At 46.6% G+C, this 23,152-nt stretch overlaps 3 protein-coding genes across 3 annotated transcripts; all 3 read left to right on the forward strand.

The window, feature by feature from the left end:
- The first annotated feature begins 448 nt into the window (after positions 1 to 448).
- LOC134405484 (zinc finger and SCAN domain-containing protein 26-like) lies at positions 449 to 3,288 on the forward strand. Its single transcript, XM_063136726.1, has 3 exons — positions 449 to 1,245; positions 1,494 to 1,620; positions 3,266 to 3,288. The coding sequence occupies exons 1-3, from the start codon at positions 499 to 501 to the stop codon at positions 3,286 to 3,288; spliced, it is 897 nt and encodes a 298-aa protein (XP_062992796.1). The 5' UTR covers positions 449 to 498.
- A 556-nt stretch (positions 3,289 to 3,844) lies between these two features.
- LOC134405485 (zinc finger protein 271-like) lies at positions 3,845 to 21,426 on the forward strand. Its single transcript, XM_063136727.1, has 4 exons — positions 3,845 to 4,806; positions 14,997 to 15,593; positions 18,742 to 18,868; positions 20,321 to 21,426. Exons 1-4 carry the CDS (start codon positions 3,901 to 3,903, stop codon positions 21,424 to 21,426), a joined length of 2,736 nt encoding a protein of 911 aa, XP_062992797.1. The 5' UTR covers positions 3,845 to 3,900.
- LOC134406264 (zinc finger protein with KRAB and SCAN domains 1-like) lies at positions 14,821 to 18,863 on the forward strand. Its single transcript, XM_063137605.1, has 2 exons — positions 14,821 to 15,593; positions 18,722 to 18,863. The coding sequence occupies exons 1-2, from the start codon at positions 14,841 to 14,843 to the stop codon at positions 18,770 to 18,772; spliced, it is 804 nt and encodes a 267-aa protein (XP_062993675.1). The 5' UTR covers positions 14,821 to 14,840; the 3' UTR covers positions 18,773 to 18,863.
- Positions 21,427 to 23,152: the final 1,726 nt, after the last annotated feature.

Here is a 23,152-nt window from a genome sequence, read left to right on the forward strand (position 1 = left end):
CAATCTCCTCCTCCTGGCCCTGGCAGAGGAAGGGAAGAGACTGAGGAGCTCATGAGCCTGGTGGGGAGGTTACGCTTGTTCCTGTCATGGCAAGCCATAGTTTATTGTGACAAATGAATGCAGCTAATGTGGGTTTGACTTTGCTAGCTATCATTTAATTGCTTACAAATGGGCTTTTTTTATCATGATAAGATCTTGTTTTGGCTTGAACTTTTTTGTTTGTTTGTTCTCTGTTTTCCCTCAGAAACAATCCACAGTTCCTTGACTTGGAAACCTGTTGGTTCCGGATTCAACCTGTTTTCCTCTCTATACTGCAGCTTCTTGGTTACTATATAGGCCTCTTCACCCAATCCGCAGAGTAGGAATTGTACGGTGGTATGAGGTGTTGCCTAAGGCCAGAAGCTGGACTTTTCTTTCACCAAACATGGATTTTGAGAGAGCAGGTTTGACCACTTGAGTTAGAGCGAGGACCAAGCCAAAAAAAGGACAAGGTGGCAAATGTGGACTTCCTTAGAAGGAAACAAAGTGCAGCATCCTAAGGAGATGGAGGAACAAGCCCACACAGGGCCTGAATCAGGAGAAGGATCTGGTGGATCAGGAAGAGACGCTTTTTCAGTCCATTCTAGTACCGTCCGGGACCTGTCCCGATGGGCAATACCGCGACAGGAAGGGATTCCCCAGCGTTTGGAAGCTCAGTGGCAAGAGTACTTGAAAACAGTCCAGTATCCCTCTTCAGGCTGGGGAACTTCACAGCTGCCGGACTTGACTTCGTGGGAAGACCTGGCCACATTTGACCGTGTGGTCGGTGCCTGCCAGTGGTCTAGAGAGGGGATGAGCCGCCTCATGCCCACTCTCAGCATTGAAGCCCAGCAGGCCTTATGCAGCCTGAATGCCCGAGACAAAGGAGACCATGGGAAGGCCAAAGCTACCGCCCAGCGAGGCAGCTCGAGTAGTGCCGAGATGCAGCGCCAGCGTTTCCGCCAATTCCGCTACCAGGAAGCCGAGGGGCCTCGCGAGGCCTGCAGCCGGCTACGGGAACTCTGCCATCGCTGGCTGGAACCGGAGAGCCGCACGAAAGAACAGATCCTGGAGCTCCTGATCCTGGAGCAGTTTTTGATAGTTCTGCCAAAGGAAATCCAAAACCGAGTCCGGGAACGTGGGCCTGAGACCTGCGCCCAGGCGGTTGCCTTGGCTGAGGGATTCCTTCTGAGGCAGCAGGAGAGCTTGTTGCAAAGTGAGCCACAGGTGAGAGCAGGTCAAATGCAAACAAGCCAAGTCCGGTGGAAGACTGGCCAACGGGTTCATACCTCAGGGCTTGGGTTTTTTTTGCTGAACTCCAGCAAATTAAACATTAAATCACTTAGGGGTTTTAATATATTAACTGGTATAAATAAAAGTATTCTAAATAATAATAATTAATAAATAATAATAATAATAGTATATGTGTGTATGGAAGGTAAGATCTTAAATGTTAACTTCCAGTGTCATTTCAGGGCTCTGACTCATTTCAAGGGACAGCGGTGAATCTTTCTGAAGGCCAGCGGGCTACGTCTGATGCCAGACCAAGGCAACTGGCCAAGGAGACCAGGCAGCAGGATAATGGGAAGACCGGCTTGCTGGGTAAGGCTTTCACTTGCTGGTGCTAATAGTCCTGCTCTGTTCAACCCAGCTTAAGGCCTGTGGGTAGGACATGGCCATAGTTGGAAAAGAGACGCGGACTGAGCTGGAAAGGATTCAAGGGACTGCTATGAAGATGCTAAATTCTAGATGAGCTAAATTTTAGATGTGCTCTCTGTGGCCCCATTCGGAAGACACCTTAAACCATGGCTTTAACCACAGTGGTTAAGTCAGAAAGCTGAGCGGTGTTCAGAAGACACCTTAAACCAAGGCTTTAACCACGATGAATAAAGCAAAAAGCCTTATTAACCGTGGTTAAAGCTATGGTTTAAAGTGTCTTCTGAACACACCTCAGCTTACTGGCTTAACCACCATGGTTAAAGCTGTGGTTTAAAGTGTCTTCTGAACGGGGCCAGTGTTGACTTATTGTAACAAAATGGTTAAAGGCTCCCGAGGCATTTTAAGGAGAAGCAGATGTATTGCGGCAGGCTCTGTGGAGAAGCATCAATTAACGTGTAAATTGAGCCCCCACCACAGTCTGTTTGTAGAAATGTTTCTCCACTCTCTTCTGGGGCATTGGGCTGCTACTAGAAATGCATGAGAAATTTGTTCCGTTGAGATTTGTGTGTGTTATGTGGAGGAGGATTTACCCAATTTGCACCTCTGGACTCAAATACGGACCAAAACCTAGTTTGTGATGCATGCTGCAAAACAAACAAAAAGTGTTTTGACAACATGCGCATGTTTGAAAAATGTACAAAGAAAATGGTGTACATTTTCAAAATGTGCACAGCCACGCTTTAGTCAATTGGATTCATGTGTTTAAAATGTGTACATTAATACACACGTTACGGAAAATGCACATTTATTTATTTATTACATTTATATACTGCCCCACAGCCGAAGCCCTCTGGGCAGTTTACAAAAGTTAAAAACAGTGAACATTAAAAGTATACAAAATTTAAAACCATATGAATTTTTGTATGGATTTTTAAAAGATAAATCACAAGCTTGTGTGGAAACGGGTCGGAACAAGGTTGACTTCAAAAAACTGATGATCTCTTGGCGAGACTGATATTGACAGATCTGATCATTCCTAGCTGCTGCAGCTAATGACAGGAGTTGAGTGGCATGGGGTTGTGCCAGCTGGCACTTGCCTTGATTGTGACCCAGTTGAAATGACACTCTAAGCCACGGTGGTTAAGCATTTTCACCTAATTTATTTATTTATTTATTTAATTACATTTATATACCGCCCCACAGCCGAAGCTCTCTGGGCGGTTTACAACATTTAAAAATAGTAAACATTAAAAGTATACAATTTAAAAACACACACACACACACACACACACACACACATAAAAACAGTATAAAAACAACAGTATCCATTTAAAAACAACAATTGTGGGGTCCATTAAAAACAAACTTAACTTAAACATTTTGGCTTAGCGTGTCATGTGAACCATGGTTTAGTGTGTCGTGTGAACCATTTCTAATCATAGTGGCTATGTAACCATGGTTTAAATATGCCCACTAACCATTTGCTGCAAAAGGGTTAGCGGCCTAACCATGGCTTAGTGTGTTGTCTGAACAGGCACTATGTCGTAGATGGGCTTTCTGTCCTTCCTCTCCAAAAATTCTTCTGCAGCATGTAGCTCGCCTTATTTGTAGAAGTCACCTGAAACTATTTGTTTTTCAGATTAATTATTGTTCAGGCATGATGTCTCTTCCTGCAGCATCCTGTGACATGGTTTACTTAGGTTATTAGTGGCACGGAAAAGAGAGGGATCTGATAGAGACCTACGCCTTTTGGTTGGCCTTTCTGATCTCCTCTGGTTCTGTGATTTCTGTTAATTCTGCAAGGGTGCCACAAACTGGACTGTTTGTATCCCACACTCAAAATAAATAAACTGCATCTAAGCAATCCAAATTTTGCACCAAGGACAAAAGGTTGGTGCCACCTCTATGCCTTATGAAAATTAGCACAACTTGTTTTGGTGATTTATTCTGGGTTAGGTGGGAGCAACGAGCTATGCAGGGAACTGAAGCCCTGCCCACGCAGCCCTAGCCATAAACAAAATGAATTGTGCCGATGTCACAGATAACACGTATGGTTTTTCTTCTGTAAATGTCGGTCACTTTAGTGCATTAAGCAGCACTGAGACGACCTCTGGATTTCTGTCTTCTCCCCCACCCCCACTCCCCAATTTTATAGGTGCCAAAGCTGGTGTGCCATTTCAGCATCCAGGGGCCAGAGAGGAGGGAACGCGCACAATTCCTGGGATGAATGCAAGGAAGGAGAAATCCCACGTCTGTATCGACTGTGGGAAATGCTTTGCCCGCCCCTCCGACCTGGCTAAGCATGAGAACATCCACACGGGCGCAAAACCCTTTCGCTGCATGGAGTGCGGGACACGATTCAGTCAGCTCTCCCACTTGACCAGGCACCAGAGGATTCACACGGGGGAAAAACCACACATGTGCACCGAATGTGGCGCATCGTTCGCCCAGCGGGCCTCCCTGGTTAGTCACCAGAGAGTCCACTCGGGAGAGCAGCCCTATCGCTGTTCTCACTGCCAGCAGTGCTTCAGCCACCAGTCAGCGCTCAAGGTCCACGAACGCATCCACACGGGCCAGAAACCCTACATATGCCTGGAATGCGGGAAAAGGTTTGTTTCTTCCTCCACGCTGAAAATCCACAAGCGGATCCATACGGGGGAAAAGCCGTTTTCTTGTTCCGAATGTGGGAAGCGATTCATTCAGCGCTCCAATCTGATCTCGCACCAGCGAACACACTCCGGGGAGAAGCCGTTTTGCTGCGGGGTCTGTGGGAGAAGGTTCAGCTACCCCTCGGACCTGACGAGACACCAGAAGATCCACACGGGAGAGAAGCCGTTTCCCTGCGACGAGTGCGAGCGGCGGTTCACCAGGTTCTCGGACCTTCTCATACACCGGAGGATCCACACTGGGGAGCGGCCGTATCGCTGTCTCGAGTGCGGGAGGAGATTCCGTCAGAAGAGCGCCTTGGTGACGCACCAGAGAATCCACACGAAAGAGAAGGCGTCGGGGAAAAACAAGCCCATAGTATCGGCGGAGTCACAGGCAAATAGTGAACTGAAAGTTAGTGAGATGGAAGAGAAGGTAGACATTCCAGAGAAAGACGAGAAGGAGAAAGATGCATTGAGAACTTAGAAAGAATCGGCTGCTGCTCCTTGTCTTCCCAGCTCCGGACCTATCCCTCCATCTCGGTCTTACTAAGGGTTAGGGGGAGGGGGAGAGGTTTATCATCTTGTTCCCTTGATAGATCCCATTTCTCCTCCAACACTGACCCCTCTCACGAACATAGCTGGATCTTGTTTGGATTGGGCGGACTCACTGTAGCTCAGGACGTAACAGAGAGTGGGACTGGTCTTCCTCATCTTTACCTCCCCCACCCCAGGTTTTTTGCTGCTGTGACAGTGACTCATTGGGGCCATATGGACAACATCCCTTCACCTTGCAGGGACTGGAAAAGGAGCCCAAGCCCTGATTCCTTGCTTGCTTCCCCTTCTCAGCCTGAGACGACAGCGAGAATCTTATTATGAGAGAATTGCTCTGTGGAATTTGGCAAATGGGGGCTGGCTGTGTGAGAGGAAACGGCCTACTCTGGCTGTGCCCTGGGTGGAGGTGGAGCAGAGGAGGCTTCAAGATGGAACCCTTGCCGCTGGTTTATGCCAACATGTTTCTCTGCTGATTGAGCAGAGAAACAACAACAACAACGTTGTGAAAGACTCATCTCCTCCAGGTTTTCCAGGCTAGGCATTTTGGAGCACAACAGGTCCTGCAGGAAAGAGGAACCTCTTATTTTCAGAGGCAGCATAAGATCCGATTTGCCAGGTGCTGGAGGCAGAGAGTAAATGGCTACTGTCATCATGTCTGCTTTGTGAACGTTCATGGGGCATCCATTTGGCCACTGCTGGATACAATGCAGCAAAGCTCATGGACCTTGGCCTGATCCTGCAAGGCAATTCTTATGTACCTGGGTGGGGAGGATACTCAGTCATGCAGGGTTTTGCCATGTGGACCGCATCACCTACAATTTGTAAGATTCGCCTTCTAGATTGTCAAGTGGGTGGTTGTTACGGGGCCAACAGGAGTGCCACTCGTGAGCGTTGACCACAGCAAATCACTGAGCCAGTCTGATGCAGTGGATTTTGGCACAGGGTATCTGGGTTCAAATCCCTGATCCACTATCACTTTATTGGGCCCATTCGGAAGACACCTTAAACCATGGCTTAAACCATGGCGGTTAAGCCAGAAAGCTAGGCCATGTTCAGAAGACACCTGAAACCATGGCTTTAACCATGGTGAATAAGGCTTTTTGCTTTATTCACCATGGTTAAAGCATCTTCGGAACACAGCCCGGCTTTCTGGGTTAACCACCATGGTTTAAGCCATGGTTTAAGATGTCTTCTGAATGGGGCCACACACTTGGGCAATTTATGTTCTCTCAGCCTGAGTTCTCCATTTGCAAAAGGTTGGGCCAGCGGGGGCCTACCTCACAGGGTTGTGGCCACGACAAGCTATGTAAAGATTGTAAGGCAATTTGTATATTGAAAGTGCGATGTAAGTGATTCGTAATAATTTTTAGATTTGGGGTGGGGGAAACAAATCAGTGCAGACTTGCCCTAAAAACTGCCAGGACACGATCCCATAGGGTTGACTAGAGTATAGCCAATGCTGTTGCCCTGCTTGGGAAACCTGCTGCTTCTGCTGTGGAGGAGGAGGAGGAGGAGTTAATTACAGCTCTATCCTCTGCATGTTTACTGAGAAGTAAGTCCTTCTGTCTTCAGTGGGGCTCAAAACCAAGTAAATGTGCTTAGGATTGCGCCCTTAAGCAGGCTTCCGTACAGCAGAACATCTTTTGAAAATCAATCTATCTCAAGCTTTTTGAATTGCCAGGATGTTATGCAGTTGGAGTGACTTCTCCCTCTTCCTCCATCCCAAATTATGGACGAAGTAGTGTTGCCACCCCGCCCCACCCTGCCTCCCGATTCTGCCTCTGCATGCTTGGAGAAACTAATATACAAATTGGGAAATCCTCCATTTGTGCGTGGCATGCTGAGCCATGTGCTTCTCAAGGGGCCTTCAGCAAGCCCCCAGCCTCCATGTCTTCCTTTCCATTGCCACAGCTGCTTTTTCATCCCCTTGGCTCATTCCCCATCCCTCTGTTACTGCCGCTTTCTCTTTCCTTCCAGTCTCTGAAATGTCTGTTTATTTTATTTTTTTATCACAGGAAAGGAAGAGGGGAAAGTTCAGCCTGGCAGGCTAGGTGACACTCCTCAGGGACACAGAATGACTTCAGGTTTGCCAGCATGGCCATAAATGAGAGCTGTGAATTGCTGTCTTTTCCTCTGGGCCACAGCTGATGCCTTAAAACCCAAGAAAGATCAGGCTGTAGGAATCGGGTTCTGTGAAACCAGTGGTTTTCAGCAGAGGCTCCAGGGTGGTCTATGCCAGCCTAACCTGGTGCCTTCCAGATGTTTTGGATTACAACTCCCATCATCTCTGCCCACTGGCCATGCTAACTGGGGCTGATGGGAGTTGTAGTAAAAAAAAAAATCAGGAGGGCACCGAATTGGAAAAAGCTGGTATGTGCAGTGGGAAACAAGGGGCTCATCTACACCAAGCAGGATATTCCGCTATGAAAGCGGTATGAAAGCAATATATAAAAGGCAGGAGCCACACTGCTGCTTTATAGTAGTACTGAAGTGCGCTGACAACTGTTGGGGCCCATTGACATATACCATATACAGCTTTCATATCACTATATCCTGGTTGGTGTGCTTTCATAGTGCAATATCATGCATGGTGTAGATGAGCCCAAGGTCTGAGAAGCAGCCATTCACTGTATGAGAAGGGAAGGCTGTAAGTGGGGCAGTACCAATTAGATAATATATGCCAGTGCGTTTGTTATTTAAATTCGTTGTGTCTGTCTCCTGAGCATCTACAACTATCAGTGGTCCGTGCCACCCAAGTTCCAGCTGCCACGTGAGGCTTGGCCCACAAAGAAACATACGCAGAGTGTTTAGCTCTTAAAAAGAGCTAAGCTGGCTTCTGAGATTCCTAGATATTCCATCTCTGGCCCTAGACTTTAGTAGTATCCAATCAGGATGGCTGATAGTAGTATTTGAGACCTGCTATACATCTGCAGCAGATGGAGGTGGTATGAATCCTGAGGTGAATCCCCACTGTACCATCTCACACTACAGGTTGGGGAGTAGGGATGTGCTCCGCTTCTAATCGGACCGGCGAATTAGAAGCTGAGCAGGGGGCTTCGCCTGCCCTTAAGGTGGAGGCGAAGAGGATTGGGGGGCCGGCGGAGCGTGGCGAAGAGGATCGAGGTGAAGGTGGATCCTTCGCCTCGATCTGGAGCTCTGCCGGAAAGGTAAGTGGGGTTTACCGGGCCCTGTCGCTGTTGCCCATGTGGCGACAGCGGCAGGGGCCGGTAACCCCCCCTTCTCTCCCTTACCTGCCTCCATCCGCGGTCCGTCGGCGTCTTCAATTGAGCCCGCAGTTCAACCAGGAAGTCTGGGCCGTGGCCCAGACTTCCTGGTTGAACCACGGGCTCAATTGAAGACGCCGACGGACCGCGGACGGAGGCAGGTAAGGCCCCCCTCTCCCTTGGTCCCTTACCGGACTCTGCCACCATCGCCGCATGGGCGTCGATGGCGGCAGGGCCCGGTAAACCTCCCGCCCTCCTCTCCCAGCCTTACCTGGCGCCTCTCCCCTTCACTGCGGAGCTCTGATTCGGAGCCGGAGCTCCGCGGCGAAGAGGAGTGGAGTATGGGCGGAGTGGTGCGGAGCAGAGCGGGCCGATCCGAAATTTTCGGATCGGCCTGCGGGGCGGAGCGGGGAGTCCGTGCACACCCCTATTGGGGAGCATTCATAATGCTCACGTGGGGGGGGGGAACCACCCCTCCCTGCAAGTAAAAATTGCATATCAGGGAGAATGGTTCTAGCCCAGCTCATTTCCCCTTCTGCTACTTTTCCATTTGCAGGGACCTTTTTCACATAGGGGAGCACACACATCTGGGATCTGACACCTACACTCTGAAGTGGTACAGTCCATTCTCCAACCTCGGAACTCTCTACTGCCACATTGTGCTGCGTTTATAGACTAGGCCTGAGTGATAAGGCAATGAGTGTTCTGTATGTGCTCAGAGGCATGTTTTTTCCCCTTTGGAGTTCCAGTGCACAGAGAATTCCGTTTTCTTTGCATCAACAGCAGCTGATAGGCCTCAGTTGAAATTAAGATGTGCCCAAACGGACCCTGCTAAAGATCACGTCATCTCTGTTCTCCTGCTTACTGTTCACAGACAGAGTGGCAATTAATTCAGCTCTGTTATGGTGCAGGACAATGTGAGTTAACATTCACTGGCGGTGGTAGGGTGTACTCAAGGCCTTTTTCTTCTGGCTCAGTAAGTGGTTTCCTAAACAGCAGGTGTCTCTGTCTCCCTATGTGAGAGGGCGTAGATGAATCTTTTTCAGTTAACGTTACTTGTCATTCTGTTATTAGTTGTATGTGAAGAAATGACCTTTTTAGTTCAAAGTGGCATGGCAGTTATTGTGCATATGTATACATTTTATTTTGGATGGGGAAAAAGACACACAGATTATTCTTCCAACAATGCTTTTTGATAAAGAATGGACTCCAAATCTGGTGCAATCTTATCCCTGTCTGCTTAGAATGAAGTCCAGTTGATTCCATGGGCCTTACTCCAAGGTAAGTAGGAATGGGATTGCAACCACAGGAAGGAAGTAACGTGGAGTTTGCTGTTGACAGCCCCAAATGTTTGCAAATTGTCAAGTCTAGTGATTAAATTTAGTGGGTTTTCATTCAGAGACGGTCATCATAAAGGCTGCAGACAATAGCTAATTAACACTGTGAATTCCAGACAGTATTGAGTTGGGAGACATAGGTCCATTAATTTATTTCTCTCCAGCTGTTGTTCAGCATGGTCACAGGTAACCATTTATTCGGCTGTGCGTATGTGGGGCAGGAGCACTACATAGCCCCATGTACTGGATGAGGCCCCCCTTCCGCTCCCCATCATACTCTTTTGCAAATCCAGGGAGATGAGTACATGGCAATTTATTTAGATACCTTGATTACCTTTGCTTGTATCCAGAGATGTATCCAATGAGATCCATGCATGCAACCATCATTCCTTTTTAAAAATCTGCATCTCTTCCTGTGCTGCGACAGAAGGCAAGGTGTCCAGAGTAACATCATAGGTGATGCCTGGTGAGAGATGTCTGTTTAAAAGTCCTGCCATGCACACATGCCATATGCATAATGGGGCCCATTGGATTAGCATCTTTAGGTGTGATCTGGTGCTCTGACATGTGTGTTTTGAAATTGATCAGCCAGTTTCCTGGCTCAGGTGCTGAATTTCTAAAACATCCTTTTTCTTTCTTTCTTTTTAAAAAAAGGCTCAGACCCTGATCAAAAACTACTCCCTCGCCAACATACATGCTGCGCTATGGATTGTGTTCATTATTTCCAAGGAGTTAGCAGCAAAATTTTGGCACTAGCCCCAGACCAAACTGGAAAACACACCCACATTTTTTTATTCTTAGGTAACAGTATAATGGAGACTGGATGACCAGCTGTCTGGGATTTTTCCAGTCCTGCTCTTACTAGCTTTACTTAAGGAGTTTGGGGGTGGAGGGGAAGACCAAGATACCATAGGGGAACACAGTTTCAGATCATGGCTCAGTTTGGAGCAGGAGAATGTAACTGATCTGTTCCAGGGAAATGGGGCAGGGGGGTGGCGCTGTGATTTTGGCAGAAGGGCAGTTGGGAAGTCGTACAAAATGACCTCAATTTATTGGGGTCATTACAGGGCATGGTTAACTTGCCATTGGTATAAGTCCTGTGGTTTCAAACAGTCTGTTACAACCTTACATTTTATTTCAACTATTAAAATAGTTTGGTTTACACTGAGAAACTCGTCGTCTTGCTCAGCTGATCTTTATCCAACAGAGGCTTAAAGGGGTGGTGGGTACTTATTTTTAATTTGATCCAGAGCTCCTGCATGTGCAAACACACTCCCGATCATGGAGGGGATATCGCCATCGCCTCGGTCCCATCTGCATATAAGCCATGGGCCAGTGGGCCACCTCCATAAACCCAAACTGCAAAGCCTTTGCTTGAGGGAGATCTTGTGAATCAGTATTGAAACAAATCACAAACAGATCTCATCACATTAATTGCTACACTAATCCCTTCCTACACTGATTAAACATCTTCCCTCACAGATTCTTAATTCTCACTCACTCCTCATCCTCACTCTAACTAACTAACTCGCTTTCCCTCGACCAAACTCAACAGATTTTTAACTGCCTAGAATGCTAAAGCAGCTTCTCTCCCACCTTTCTCTAGTGTTACACTAGATCAGGGACAGGCAATCGTTTTGGGCCCGTGGGCACATTTGACAATTTGAAAAACTGTCCTGGGCACCACCACAAAATGGCTGCCATGAGAGGTGTAGCAAAGGACAAGTAACCTTCCCAAAATACCGAGTACAAGGCAGTGGTAGGGTCTGAACTCCATCACACTTGAACCCACAATTTTGAGAACCAACAGAAACCTTTCATAGTGATTGGGGCTCCTGGCAAGAAAATGTGTTATTAATATTATTTTTAAGTGGAAGGGATACAACACCTTGGTGAGTGCCAAGGCAGGTGTCCCAAGGCACAGTAATGCTCACAGGCATTATGCTGCCAACCCCTGCCCTAGATTATATATATTATTACTAAGTACATTTATATTCCATGTTTCTTCCATCATGGAACTCAAAGTGGCATATTTTATTTAAATGGGAGAACAGCCATGATTACTTTATCCCAAGAGTCCTTGGTTTAGCACCTAGGAAAGGCAAACCTAATTAAACCGGTCATCCTATGCATTCTTATTTTGGAAGTCCAGACAAATTCATCTCCTATTTGTAACTTTCCTGTTTTCCCATCACTTCTGGCTTTTTTATTTCCATAAAAAATCAATTGAGGAAAAGATGGAAGGTAATTCCAAATGAGGGTTTGGGGGGTGGGGAGTTGCAATCCCACTGCCTCATTCACAGATTAAATTACAAGATACAAAAAGCGACAGTAAAGCAAACAGACTGATAAAACAGTGGCTGGAATTTAGTCCTCAGGCAGCAAGCACCTGCCTGAAGAGAAAAGTCTTCTCCGCCTTAGGAGAAAAGAAAGACGTAGGAAGCGGTGGGGGAAACACGGAAGTATTACAAGTCGAAGACAACCACGGTACAATTGCATGAATGAAGCAGGGTAACTATGATAAAAGTCTCGTCTGAAGGACCCGTGTAATCTACTAGTCTACATGCCCAGTTACAGTGGCCTGGTTCAGACAACACATGGCTAAACCATGCTGCTTAACTACAAAATGGTTAATGGAATGCATGCATTCCATTAACCATTTTGTGGTTAAGCAGCATGGTTTAGCGTGTTGTCTGAACCAGGCCAGTGTCAGAAAGAATGAGTTATGGGCAGGGCTTGCTGCAGACACTTTGCTGCCTGAGGCGGAGCAGCAAATGGTTCTCCTCAGTCACCTAGGGCAAGTTGCATAGGATGCAAAGGCAGCCAGCCACGTTGTTTGGTCACACGAGGCAGAAAATCTCACAAGCGCCTTTTCTCATCTCTAGCAGTAAAAGTACAATAATAATACAATACTGACATACCAAAAAGTGAAAAGTTTGCAGCCCTTTAAAATATGCTGCCTGGCTGAAGCTGCTGCCACACTCTACCTCATTGTAGAGTTGGCCCTTGCTATGGGGTGCCCCCTGCCCATATTTTAGGCTCACTTAGGTTGATGCAGCCTAGATGCATGCTGCATTAATCAATCTTGAATCGACTCTTGCTCCCGGTTCGGTCCTCACGTTCACGAATGCGGATCCACACTTGACCCACAAGCATCCATTGAAAGAGGGGAGAGAGTATGCATACCAACCCTCCACCCTTTGGAGTTGCAAGCAAGCCTTGATTGGTTGGGCTGCCCCAGTTGGATTTCTACCTGTCGTGCAGCTGTTAAAAGAACTCTTCCCCAACCTATGGAACTCACTACCACAAGATGCAGTGATGGCCACCAGTTTGGATGGCTTTAAAAGGAGGTTGGATAAATTCCTGGAGACAAACGCTATCAATGGCTACTAGCCCTGATGGTTGTGTGCTATCTCCAGTATTCAAGGCAGTAAGCCTGTGTGCACCACTTGCTGGGAAACATGGGTGGGAGGGTGCTGTTGCGCCATGTCCTGCTTGTTTATCCCTGGCTGATGGCTGGTTGGCCACTGTGTGAACAGAGTGACTAGATGGACCCTTGGTCTGATCCAGCATGGCACTTCTTATATCCTTAGTGCCTTTTGTACGTTTAGCAGCTATTGCAGAGAGGCACCCCTCCACTCCATCCCATGGCCCTGTTTTGTAGGCGGCGATCATCCAGGAGGAGTCAACATCTTGAAAAGCTCCTTGAGCGTTCTGACAACCCCGAGTGGATTTACAGCCCCACTGACATCGGAGCCACCAGCCTCCACGGGTCTCCCCCACCACCCACCCCACCCCAGCTGAGCAAATCCAAGGGTTAAATCAAGAGAGACACGTGAGTTCCTAGAGAGGTCCAGAAAGCTGGCGAAGAGGGGACTTGCTATCGCCCAGGCCCTTTCCTGCCGCTGCACTTCCTCCTCCGTCCCACCCACCCCCTGTTGGATTTAAATAGAAATAAATATATAAATGGGGATTTGAATTTCAATGAGAGGGTATTTTTCTCTGCAAGGCTGGATATGTAGAGCTCCGTGCAGCAGCATCAAAAGGGAGGGGTGAGTTGATGGGGGGCAGCATCAGGCATGCATGGGGCCAGCAAGTGGAGCTGGAGCTCCAACACACACACACACACCTCCCTCCACAGACCCTTTGTTGTTAGAACAAGGGAGTAAGGGGGTGACAATTAAATACATTATATTTAACTAACTGTACTGGTTACAAAGGAATGGATTAAAAGGATGTACGTCCGTGATTGTTTTTTCTGTTTGTGTTCCAAGCTCAGGTGTATCTCTTTTTCCTCTCCACTCCTTTTTTTTCTTTTTTAAAGGAGGGTATCTGGCATTTTTGTTTATGAAAGGGATATGTATAATGTGGAATTCGTTGGGGATTGGCCGTGTTGGCAGCTTTGCAGTGCTACCTTCACAGCCTGCTTAATTGAGGGCTAGATGTATGGCAGAGGGTGCAATCCTATGAATGCTTAGACAGAAAGAAAGCCCTGCAACTTTTTGAGTGTCAGACCAGGATTGAGGAGCCCTGGGTTCAAATCCCCACTCAGGTGTCAAGTGAACTAGGCGACCCTGGGCTTGTCACTATCTCTCAGCCTAACCTACCTCACGCGGCCACTGTGTATTCTGACTTGAGCTCCCGGGTGGGGTGGGGCGATGTTAGGGTGACCAAATGGAAAGGAGGACAGGGGTCCTGTATCTTTAACAGTTGTATAGAAAAGGGAATTTCTGCGGGTGGCCTTTGTACGCCTGCAGCACCTGGTGAAATGTCCTCTTCATCACAACAGTTAAAGCTGCAGGCGCCCTGCCCTCTTTTGTATCTGGTCCAGAGGGCTGGGCTCCTGCAAATTTAACTGTTATGATGAAAAGGGAATTTTATCAGGTGCTGCATGCGCACAAATGACACCTGTAGAAATTCTTTTCTATGCAGCTGTAAAAAGGTACAGGAGCCCTGTCCTCCCTGTCACTCTATATACATTTAATAAATAAGGGTTGGATCTAGACTAAAGTAAATGCACTTTGGTCTAGTTGAAATTCATGACTGGAGTTAAGTCTTATTGATTTCAATGGGAATGAAATGCTGCTAAGTTAGTCTGGATTCAACTCTACACATCTGGAATTCCTCCTCATATGTGTGTTCTGCCTTTCCCTAAGGAAAGAGTACAGTCCTCTGGAAGAAGAAGCTTGCTGTCACACACCTGTTCAATGCCAGAAGAGACTGTTCCTCACTGACCCACCCCTGCAACAACCAAACACCTCTGCTCACTTAGGTTTTGAATTTTTCTCCACTGTTTCCATATAGGCCAAGTTTATCTGAGAGCAACTGTGTGAAAATAAAGCCATAACACAAAGAAGAAATAGCCGCAGAGCCAGTGGCAATTTGGGAGTCTGTGGTGGCCTATGGTTCCGCGGGGTGCACCACTGGGTTTCACAATGGAGGCGCCTACTCGGCCAGGCCAAGGACAGGGGGAGGGCTCAGAGCGGCTTGGAAAAGTCCCCTGTGGCTTCCAGGCTGGTGCTATCCGGGAGCTTCTTCGGTGGGCTGCTCCACCACAGGTCAGGGCTGAGCGACAGGAAGGAGTCCCACAGCGTTTGGAAGTGCAGTGGCAAGAGTTCCTCAAGACAGTCCAGTCCCCTTCTTCAGGGTGGGGAAACCCACAACCTCTGGACATGATGCCATGGGATGACCTTGCTTGTTTTGAGCGGGCAGCTGATACCGGCCAGTGGCCTCAAGGAGAGTGGGTGAGTCGACTGGTGCCAAACCTCAGCAGAGAACCCCAGCAGGCCTGTAATGGCCTGGAAGCCAGAGACATAGGGCACCATTGCAAGGCGAAAGTTGTTGCCCTACAAGAAGACTCTACTCATGTGGAGAAGCAGCGTCAACATTTCAGGCAGTTCTGCTACCAAGAGGCTGAGGGCCCCCGGGAGGTATGCATCCGGTTGCGGGAGCTCTGCCATTGCTGGCTAGAGCCAGAGAGCCGAACGAAGGAGCAGATTTTGGAGCTGCTGATCCTGGAACAGTTCTTGACAATCCTGCCCAAGGAGATCCAGAACCAAGTTCAGGAACGTGGACCCGAAACCTGTGCCCAGGCTGTGGCCCTGGCAGAGGGTTTCCTGGTGAGGCAGCGAGAGGGCAAGAGACCGGACGGACAGGTGAGAATGCTTATTTATTTATTTATTTATTACATTTTTATACCGCCCAATAGCCGAAGCTCTCTGGGCGGTTCACAAAAATGCTTACATTTGCTTACAAAATGCTTACAAATGCTTACATTATAAATGCTTACATTTGTAGCTCATCACTCAGAGGGGTCCTAAGTCAATAATGGGACACAGAGGGCTCATCTACACCAAGCAGGATATTCCACTATGAAAGCGGTATATGAAAGGCAGGAGCCACACCAAGCAGCACATAGCAGTATGAAAGCAGTATATTGTATGTCTCGGTGGGCCCCAACGGTTGTCAGTTCACTTCAGTACTGCCATAAAGCAGTAGTGTGGCTCCTGCCTTTGATATACTGCTTTCATAGTGGAATATCCTGCTTGGTGTAGATGAGCCCAGAGTGAGGACTTGTATCTTCCTTAGGCTACAACCCTATACTCACTAAGCCCTCTGAAAACTCAATAGGACTTATTTCTGACTAGCAAAAGAACCTGGCTTCGCACAGGTTAGGAAGTGCCCTTAGTTTGATAAAACAAAGCCTTACACACTTGTCAGAGCTGGATACACAGCTATGTATCCAAGTTACGCAGTTGCCAGAGTTGGACGCATTATGTCTACCCTGCCCCCTAGGCACAGCCCCTGCCATGGTGAACCCCATAGCCTTTTGAGGAAGGGATCAGTTGTGTTCTTAGTCTCCTGAAGACTGTCCGCCGTTTCCCTCTCTGTCCGCCATGACCCCCCTTCTTCTGCACTCTTCCTTCTCTCCCCATCCCACCCATCAACTGCTGTCATTCTTCTGTTACTTCCACAACTCACCCCTTCTGAATCTATGTGTTAATATAGGTTGAGTATCTGATGGGGGGGGATCACTATGCCTAAAACCATCCAAAATCGAAATACAACAAATCCTGGAAGTTTCAGAGCAATCAGATATATAGTTTCTGAGTCCAGGGAGGACATACAAACACTCCTATTTACATTTTAATTACTTTATTCTTTCATGTAAACTCCCCTGGAAACATGACTAAAGGGTGGTATAAAACACCTGAGGCCTAATCTACACCAAGCAGGATTTTGCACTATGGAAGAGGTATGAAAGCGGTATACGGTATGTGTCAATGGGCTCCAACAGTGTCAGTGCAATTCAATACCACAATAAAGCAGTAGTGTGGCTCCTGCCTTTTATATACTGTTTTCATAGTGCAATATCCTGCTTGGTGTAGATTAGGCCTCAGTTAAATTAAATGTTGTTCCACTCTAACTTGGCAGTTCTCAAATCCAGGTCCTTTACATTTTTTGTGGGTGTATATGTTCTTTCAAGTCCAAACATATTCCTCTCAGTCCTTGGAAATTCTACTTAAAACATACTAGCACCCCAGTAGAAGTGGCCCAAAGGAGAGGTCTTCAGTGGCATTAGAGGGATGGGATGCATGCTATGCATGTGAAACTGAAATAATAGCATATTCTTTCTCTGTTTAACCCTCCCTTGATTTCCCTCACCCTCTATTGTCCCCATTGTTTCTATTTTTATAAGCTCCTTGGAATAGAAACCTGCCCTCTCATTCTTTGTAAAGTGTCTTGTATATAGATAGCAACAGTATAATAAGAGTGATAACACTCAAACCACAAAAACATCAAAACAACTTTCATAGATGAATAATTCAAAAACTTTACAAATGTACAAAGAACAGACACATCAACAATATTTCTAGGATGTTCACACCAACATTCACAACAAAGCCTGCAATATAAACTCCTAATATACATATACTGAACTACTCACATAAAGCGTCTCTCTCTATATATACAGTAGTCCGGTACAAATAGCTGTTTCGAAGATTCTTCCTCAGTTCTGAGAGCATTACTGTCGGCTTTGAGGACGTAAGAATGATATGGTGATAAACCCTGGTGGGTCCCTTTCTAATTGTGTAGCCGTGGCTCCTTTTGTAAACCGCGTCATACTGAGGAAGAATCTTCGAAACAGCTATTTGTACCGGACTACTGTATATATATATATATATATTAGACGCTGTATGTGAATAGTTCAGTATACGTATATTAGGAGTTTATATTGCAGGCTTTGTTGTGAATGTTGGTGTGAACATCCTAGAAATATTGTTGATGTGTCTGTTCTTTGTACATTTGTAAAGTTTTTGAATTATTCATCTATGAAAGTTGTTTTGATGTTTTTGTGGTTTGAGTGTTATCACTCTTATTATACTGTTGTTGTTTCTAAACCACAGCCTTCTCTTTGTTCTTCATATTGTATATAGACAGCGCCATACAAATAAATGATAAGACAAAGCTGTTGCGTGTCAGGTAGGGTGACCATATGAAAAGGAGGACAGGGCTCCTGTATCTTTAACAGTTGTATTGAAAAGGGAATTTCAGCAGGTGTCATTTGTATATATGGGGAACCTGGTGAAATATCCTCTTCATCCCAACAGTTAAAGCTGCAGGTGCCCTGCCCTCTTTTAAATCTGATCACTCTAGTATAGCTCCTGCAGCTTTAACTGTTGTGATGAAGAGGGAATTTCATCTGGTTCTCCATATATACAAACTACTTGCTGAAATTCCCTTTTTCCATGCAACTGTTAAAGATACAGGAGCCCTGTCCTCCTTTTCATATGGTCACCCTAGCGTCAGGTGACATTCGTCACGTGGGGTAACCTAATGCAGCAATGCAGAATCATTGCTACTAACTTCACAGTAATTTGTTTTTTAAGCCCATTACCTTCCCAAATCTATATTATAGCACAATCCTATTTCCTCTTTTCATCCACGATCTATGCATGTTTGTTCAAAGCGGCTTACTCCTAGGTAAATGTGTATAGGATTGCAACCTTAATCATTTGTACTTTAAAGATGGGTGGGTGGGGAACCTGCCCCCGCCACACGTTCAACTTTGCTATTGTATGATTCTAGTCGCCTGAAAGTGAGTCTTACTCACCATGGGTGACCAAAGAAGTGGCTTTTTATAACACTATTTTTATAAAGTGTGCACCAGATACTAGTTGCTATTCTTATTTGTATACATGAGATCTGAGTTGGCATCTCTAAATTTGTGCATGAATCTTTAGTTTTCTCTTCCCTGGCTATCCTGCTCTGCTCTGAGCAGGATTGTGGTTGCTGTTTCAGGTGGAGAGGCTGTTTCAAGGAGTGCCTGTGAACTTTCCTGACACACAAAGAGCTTTGTCAAACAGCAGGCCCAGACAGCTCTGCAAGGAAGCAAGACCGCCAGACATCAGGAATGCCAGTTCACAAGGTGAGCACAGCAGAGGTCATCTCCCTATCCCCAAATGCATTAAAAAAGGAACTTGCCCTTTTCCAGGGATAATTGTTCTTCTGCTTGTACATCATAGGCACGAGCTACTCTATACTATTCCCTCCATGAACTAAAGGTGGCATATAGAGGGTTTCCATCCAGTCACCCATCTAGGTACTGATGAAACCTAGGAAGCTTCCAGACAAGGCTTTTATGGAGCCATCGTGTTGCCTCATTCATGAAATTTAACAGAGTGGTCCAGACAAAGTCATCTTCAACTCATAACCTGCCTGTGCTGGATGGGGGTTACACTCCCCCTGAAGACACAGGTCCACAGCTTGGGTGTACTTCTGGATTCAGCCCTGAGCTTGGATGCACAGATTTCGGTGGTGGCCAGGAGTGCATTTGCCTTAGTTACATCCTGATTGGATTACTGTAACACACTCTATATGGGGCTGCCTTTAAAGAGTGTTCGGAAACTCCAGCTGGTTCAAAGAGCTGCAGCCAGATTGCTGGTTACAGGGAGCATACAACTCCACTGTTAAAACAGCTCCACTGGCTTCCAGTCTGTTTCCTGGCACAATTCAAAGTGCTGGTTATGACCTATAAAGCCCTATATGGCTCGGGTCCAGGTCATCTGAAAGATCGTATTCTCCCTTACAAGCCTGCCCGTGCTTTAAGATCATCAGGGAAGCCCTTCTCTCAGTCCCACCACCATCACAGGCACGCCTGGTGGGAACGCGGGAGAGGGCCTTCTCGGTGGCTGCTCCAGTGCTCTGGAACTCTCTTCCCAGGGAAGCTAGACTGGCTCCATCCCTGATGTGCTTTAGGAGGCAGGCAAAGACTTCTTTGTTCCGGCAGGCCTTTGGTGAATGATCTGGACCTCCGTCTGTGCCAAGGACTTTTAAAATTGTCATTTTAAATGTTTAAATGTTTTAATATTGGAATATGTTTAATATAGTTTTAACTTTTGTATATCTCTATACGTTTTAAATGTATATGTTTTAAATTTTTTAATGCCGCCTTGAGGCCCAGCATTGGACAAAACGCAGGAAATAATAATAATAATAATAATAATAATAATAATAATAATAATATAGAACTCTGCTTGCCAAAGTTTCAGGCATAAAATGCTTTATAGATAGATCAGTAATAGTGAGGGCTCTGGAAGCTGGACCTGTGGATTTTTATATCTGATATAGAAAACCCAAGTAGATTCCCTCCCTGGCCCAACTTTTATCCACAATGAAATGAAATTCATACACAGGCACTCTAAATTAAATCCAGTAATTTGCTACCCTATAATAGCATCCAGAACCTGCTGCCTGAAGATGCTGCATCACAGTTCTTTGTATCTGAGTAGACCTGAGGTTTTTCATGTAGAAATATTAGTGGCTTCTCATTGGGATACACTCCAGGAATAACCTCTGCTTTTTCATACTCTCCTTGTAGGCACTAAAATCATGCCGAGCAGGTTCGAGGAGCAGTTTGGACTACAAAACTGCAGAAAAAGATTTGAGGGAGAGGCAGCGGAGAGGGAAAACCACAAAAGAGAGAGATCTTATCACTGTGCTGAGTGTGGGAAAAGTTTTACCCGGCCTTCAGAATTGGCCAAACATCAGAAATTTCACTCGGGAGAGAAGCCCTATCACTGTGGAGTGTGTAAGAAAAGCTTTGGCCAAATCTCCCATCTTACAAGACATCAGAGAATTCACTCGGGAGAGAAGCCCCATCCCTGCTCCGAATGCGGGAAAAGATTCAATTGCCCATCAGATCTGGCTAAACACCTGCATATTCACACAGGAGAAAAGCCGTATTGCTGTGATGAGTGCGGAAAAAGCTTTAGTCAGATATCCCATCTTACTAGGCATCAGAGAATTCACTCTGGGGAAAAGCCTCATCACTGCACTGAGTGTGGTGAAGCATTCAACCAGAGAGCACATCTTATCAGCCACCAAAGAATCCACTCAGGGGAAAGGCCCTACCTCTGCACACTGTGCCAGAAGCGCTTCAGCCACCGATCAGCACTTACTGTACATGAGAGAATCCACATGGGGCAGAAGCCCTATGCTTGCTCTGAATGTGGCAAGCGGTTTGTAGCAAGCTCTGCTCTCACCAGGCATCAGAGGACCCACTCAGGAGAGAAGCCTCATACCTGTGCTGAGTGTGGGCGAAGCTTTATTCAGCACTCTGCTCTAACTGCACACCAGCGAACTCACTCAGGAGAGAGGCCATATCCTTGCAGCGAGTGTGGGAAAAGGTTCAACCAGCCATCTGACCTTACCCGACATCAAAAAATCCACACAGGAGAGAAACCGTTTCCCTGTGATGAGTGCGAGAGAAGGTTTGCCAGGCTCTCTGACCTAATCATTCACCGGAGGCTCCACACGGGAGAGAAACCTTATCGCTGTGTTGAGTGCAGCAGAAGGTTCAGGCAGCGCCGAGCTCTGGTCAAACATCAGAGATTCCACCATTCAAAAGAGATGCCAGTGGAAAACCTGTCCCTGAAGTCCCAGGTATATGGTGAAACTGTAGGAAAGAAGACTTGCCTCAAATGACTCCCTCTCCCCGCTCTTGACCCCATCTTAGCTTCGGTGTAAGGAAGGGAATTTGAAGGGATATAAAGAGGTTTCATCCTACAGAGGATGTAAAGAGCTCATCTTGTTTTGTTAAAGACTGATAGCTTCCTTTCCTCTGGCACTGATTCCAACACCTGTCCAGATCATTACTGGCCTTGATCAAATTGTGTTGCTTTGGGGAAAAAGTTGAAGGCTAATACAGGGCATGAAATTCTGGGATCGATATGTCAATTTTCCAGCTCCATTGACCTATGCAGGGGATGTCTCTGACAATGTGCCTATTGACACGGCAGTGGGTTGCAAGGCTTGAAGTCTCTTAATGCAAGTCCACCTTTAAGACATTTGCCTCTTTTAAGTGTGGGCCAGAGAGCAAGTTTTGTCCTTGGATTGCAGAGACCTGGGTTCAACTTATGTGATGGCTGTGGCTAACCCACATTCATTAATTTGTAAAATGAGAGTAACAGTGATCTGTGATGTGTTCCACAGGACTGTTGTGAGGACAGACAAAATGAAGATTAAAAAAGGATTTGGCCCATGAAAAATAGTAAACTATAGCAAGCCCTGAAATCCTGGGTCAGTAGCCCATGATAAGGCTTCATTAAGGCTGGTTACCTTGGAACATCTAATTATTACAGGGAGAGGGCTGTTGTTGTAAATCACCAATGTTACTGAGATAAGAAGGCGAGAAATGGCAATAAACAGTCCATAGTCAAAAGCCAAAGTATCTGTCCAGAACCAGGTCAACAATACCGAAATGAGGAAAGTGTCAAGGCATAGTCAAAGTCCAGCCCAAGGTCAGGTTAGGTTCAGGAGCTGGTAGGCAAGGCACAAAGGCAGAGAAGAACCACAATTGCTTCCACCACCACTCAGAGGCCCTTGCATGTCTTAAATAGGGATGGTGGTGATTAGGGATTGCAGTCAGCGGCATTCGCCTGCAGCTGGCTTCTGCCTGTTGCTGGAGAAAAGCCGCTCCTCAAATGCTCCCAGGCTCAGATGTTCCTCTTTCCCGCTCAAGCTGAGGCACAACAGCTGTAGCCCATAACCTTTTGCCTATGCCACTCGATGGGACTTTAACCCTACCTCCCGTTCATCCGGAAATTATCCCCTTTTCGGTCACCTACAGAGCAGTCAGATATCGATTCACTGCATTGGCCCTTTGTGCTTAAACCCACACCAGATGTTTGAGGAAGGTCTTACCTTTGTAGCTGAGCCCATCCTTTGCTTCTAAAAGGTCCAGGTTCAAATCCTAGGCGTCTCCAGGTAGGGTTGGGAAAGAGCCCTGTCTGAAATCATGCACTACCAATCAACGTAGGTGACGCTGAGCTAGGTTGACCAGTGTCTGGGTATTAGCTAGCTTCTTAATTCCCTAAGACATGTTAAGAGCCTGAATGGATCAGACCAATGTTCTGGTTAGAACAGAGCTCTGCTTTCAGCTGTGACTGGCCAAGAGGTAGGGCGGCCAGGTGTCCTCCTTTACAGAGGACAGTCCTCTATTGGAAGGACTGTCCAGTTGAAGTCTGGTTTGAAGATAATGTAACAGAACTGAGAACATCCCAGGTCTTGAAGTTGCCCATCAACAGCACCTGGACAGCAGACTTAGGAGGCGCATCAAACTGGGCACCTGATCTCAGTCTTCTTCATTATAGTAAGATGTATGGTATGTCTATTTGAATTATAGTCCTTATTTCTAAATTTGCATCCACAG

This window comes from Elgaria multicarinata, chromosome 11 (genome assembly GCF_023053635.1).
Source record: "Elgaria multicarinata webbii isolate HBS135686 ecotype San Diego chromosome 11, rElgMul1.1.pri, whole genome shotgun sequence".
In the NCBI taxonomy this organism is placed as follows: domain Eukaryota; kingdom Metazoa; phylum Chordata; class Lepidosauria; order Squamata; family Anguidae; genus Elgaria; species Elgaria multicarinata.

Coding starts and splice junctions, on each gene's coding strand:
- LOC134405484 (XM_063136726.1), top strand. CDS start 499: ATGTGGACTTCCTTAGAAGGAAACAAAGTGCAGCATCCTAAGGAGATG. Junction 1,246..1,493: donor TGTTGCAAAGTGAGCCACAG/GTGAGAGCAGGT, acceptor GTGTCATTTCAG/GGCTCTGACTCATTTCAAGG. Junction 1,621..3,265: donor TGGGAAGACCGGCTTGCTGG/GTAAGGCTTTCA, acceptor ATTCTTCTGCAG/CATGTAGCTCGCCTTATTTG.
- LOC134405485 (XM_063136727.1), top strand. CDS start 3,901: ATGAATGCAAGGAAGGAGAAATCCCACGTCTGTATCGACTGTGGGAAA. Junction 4,807..14,996: donor AGAAAGATGCATTGAGAACT/TAGAAAGAATCG, acceptor GCTCCACCACAG/GTCAGGGCTGAGCGACAGGA. Junction 15,594..18,741: donor GCAAGAGACCGGACGGACAG/GTGAGAATGCTT, acceptor TTGCTGTTTCAG/GTGGAGAGGCTGTTTCAAGG.
- LOC134406264 (XM_063137605.1), top strand. CDS start 14,841: ATGGTTCCGCGGGGTGCACCACTGGGTTTCACAATGGAGGCGCCTACT. Junction 15,594..18,721: donor GCAAGAGACCGGACGGACAG/GTGAGAATGCTT, acceptor TGCTCTGAGCAG/GATTGTGGTTGCTGTTTCAG.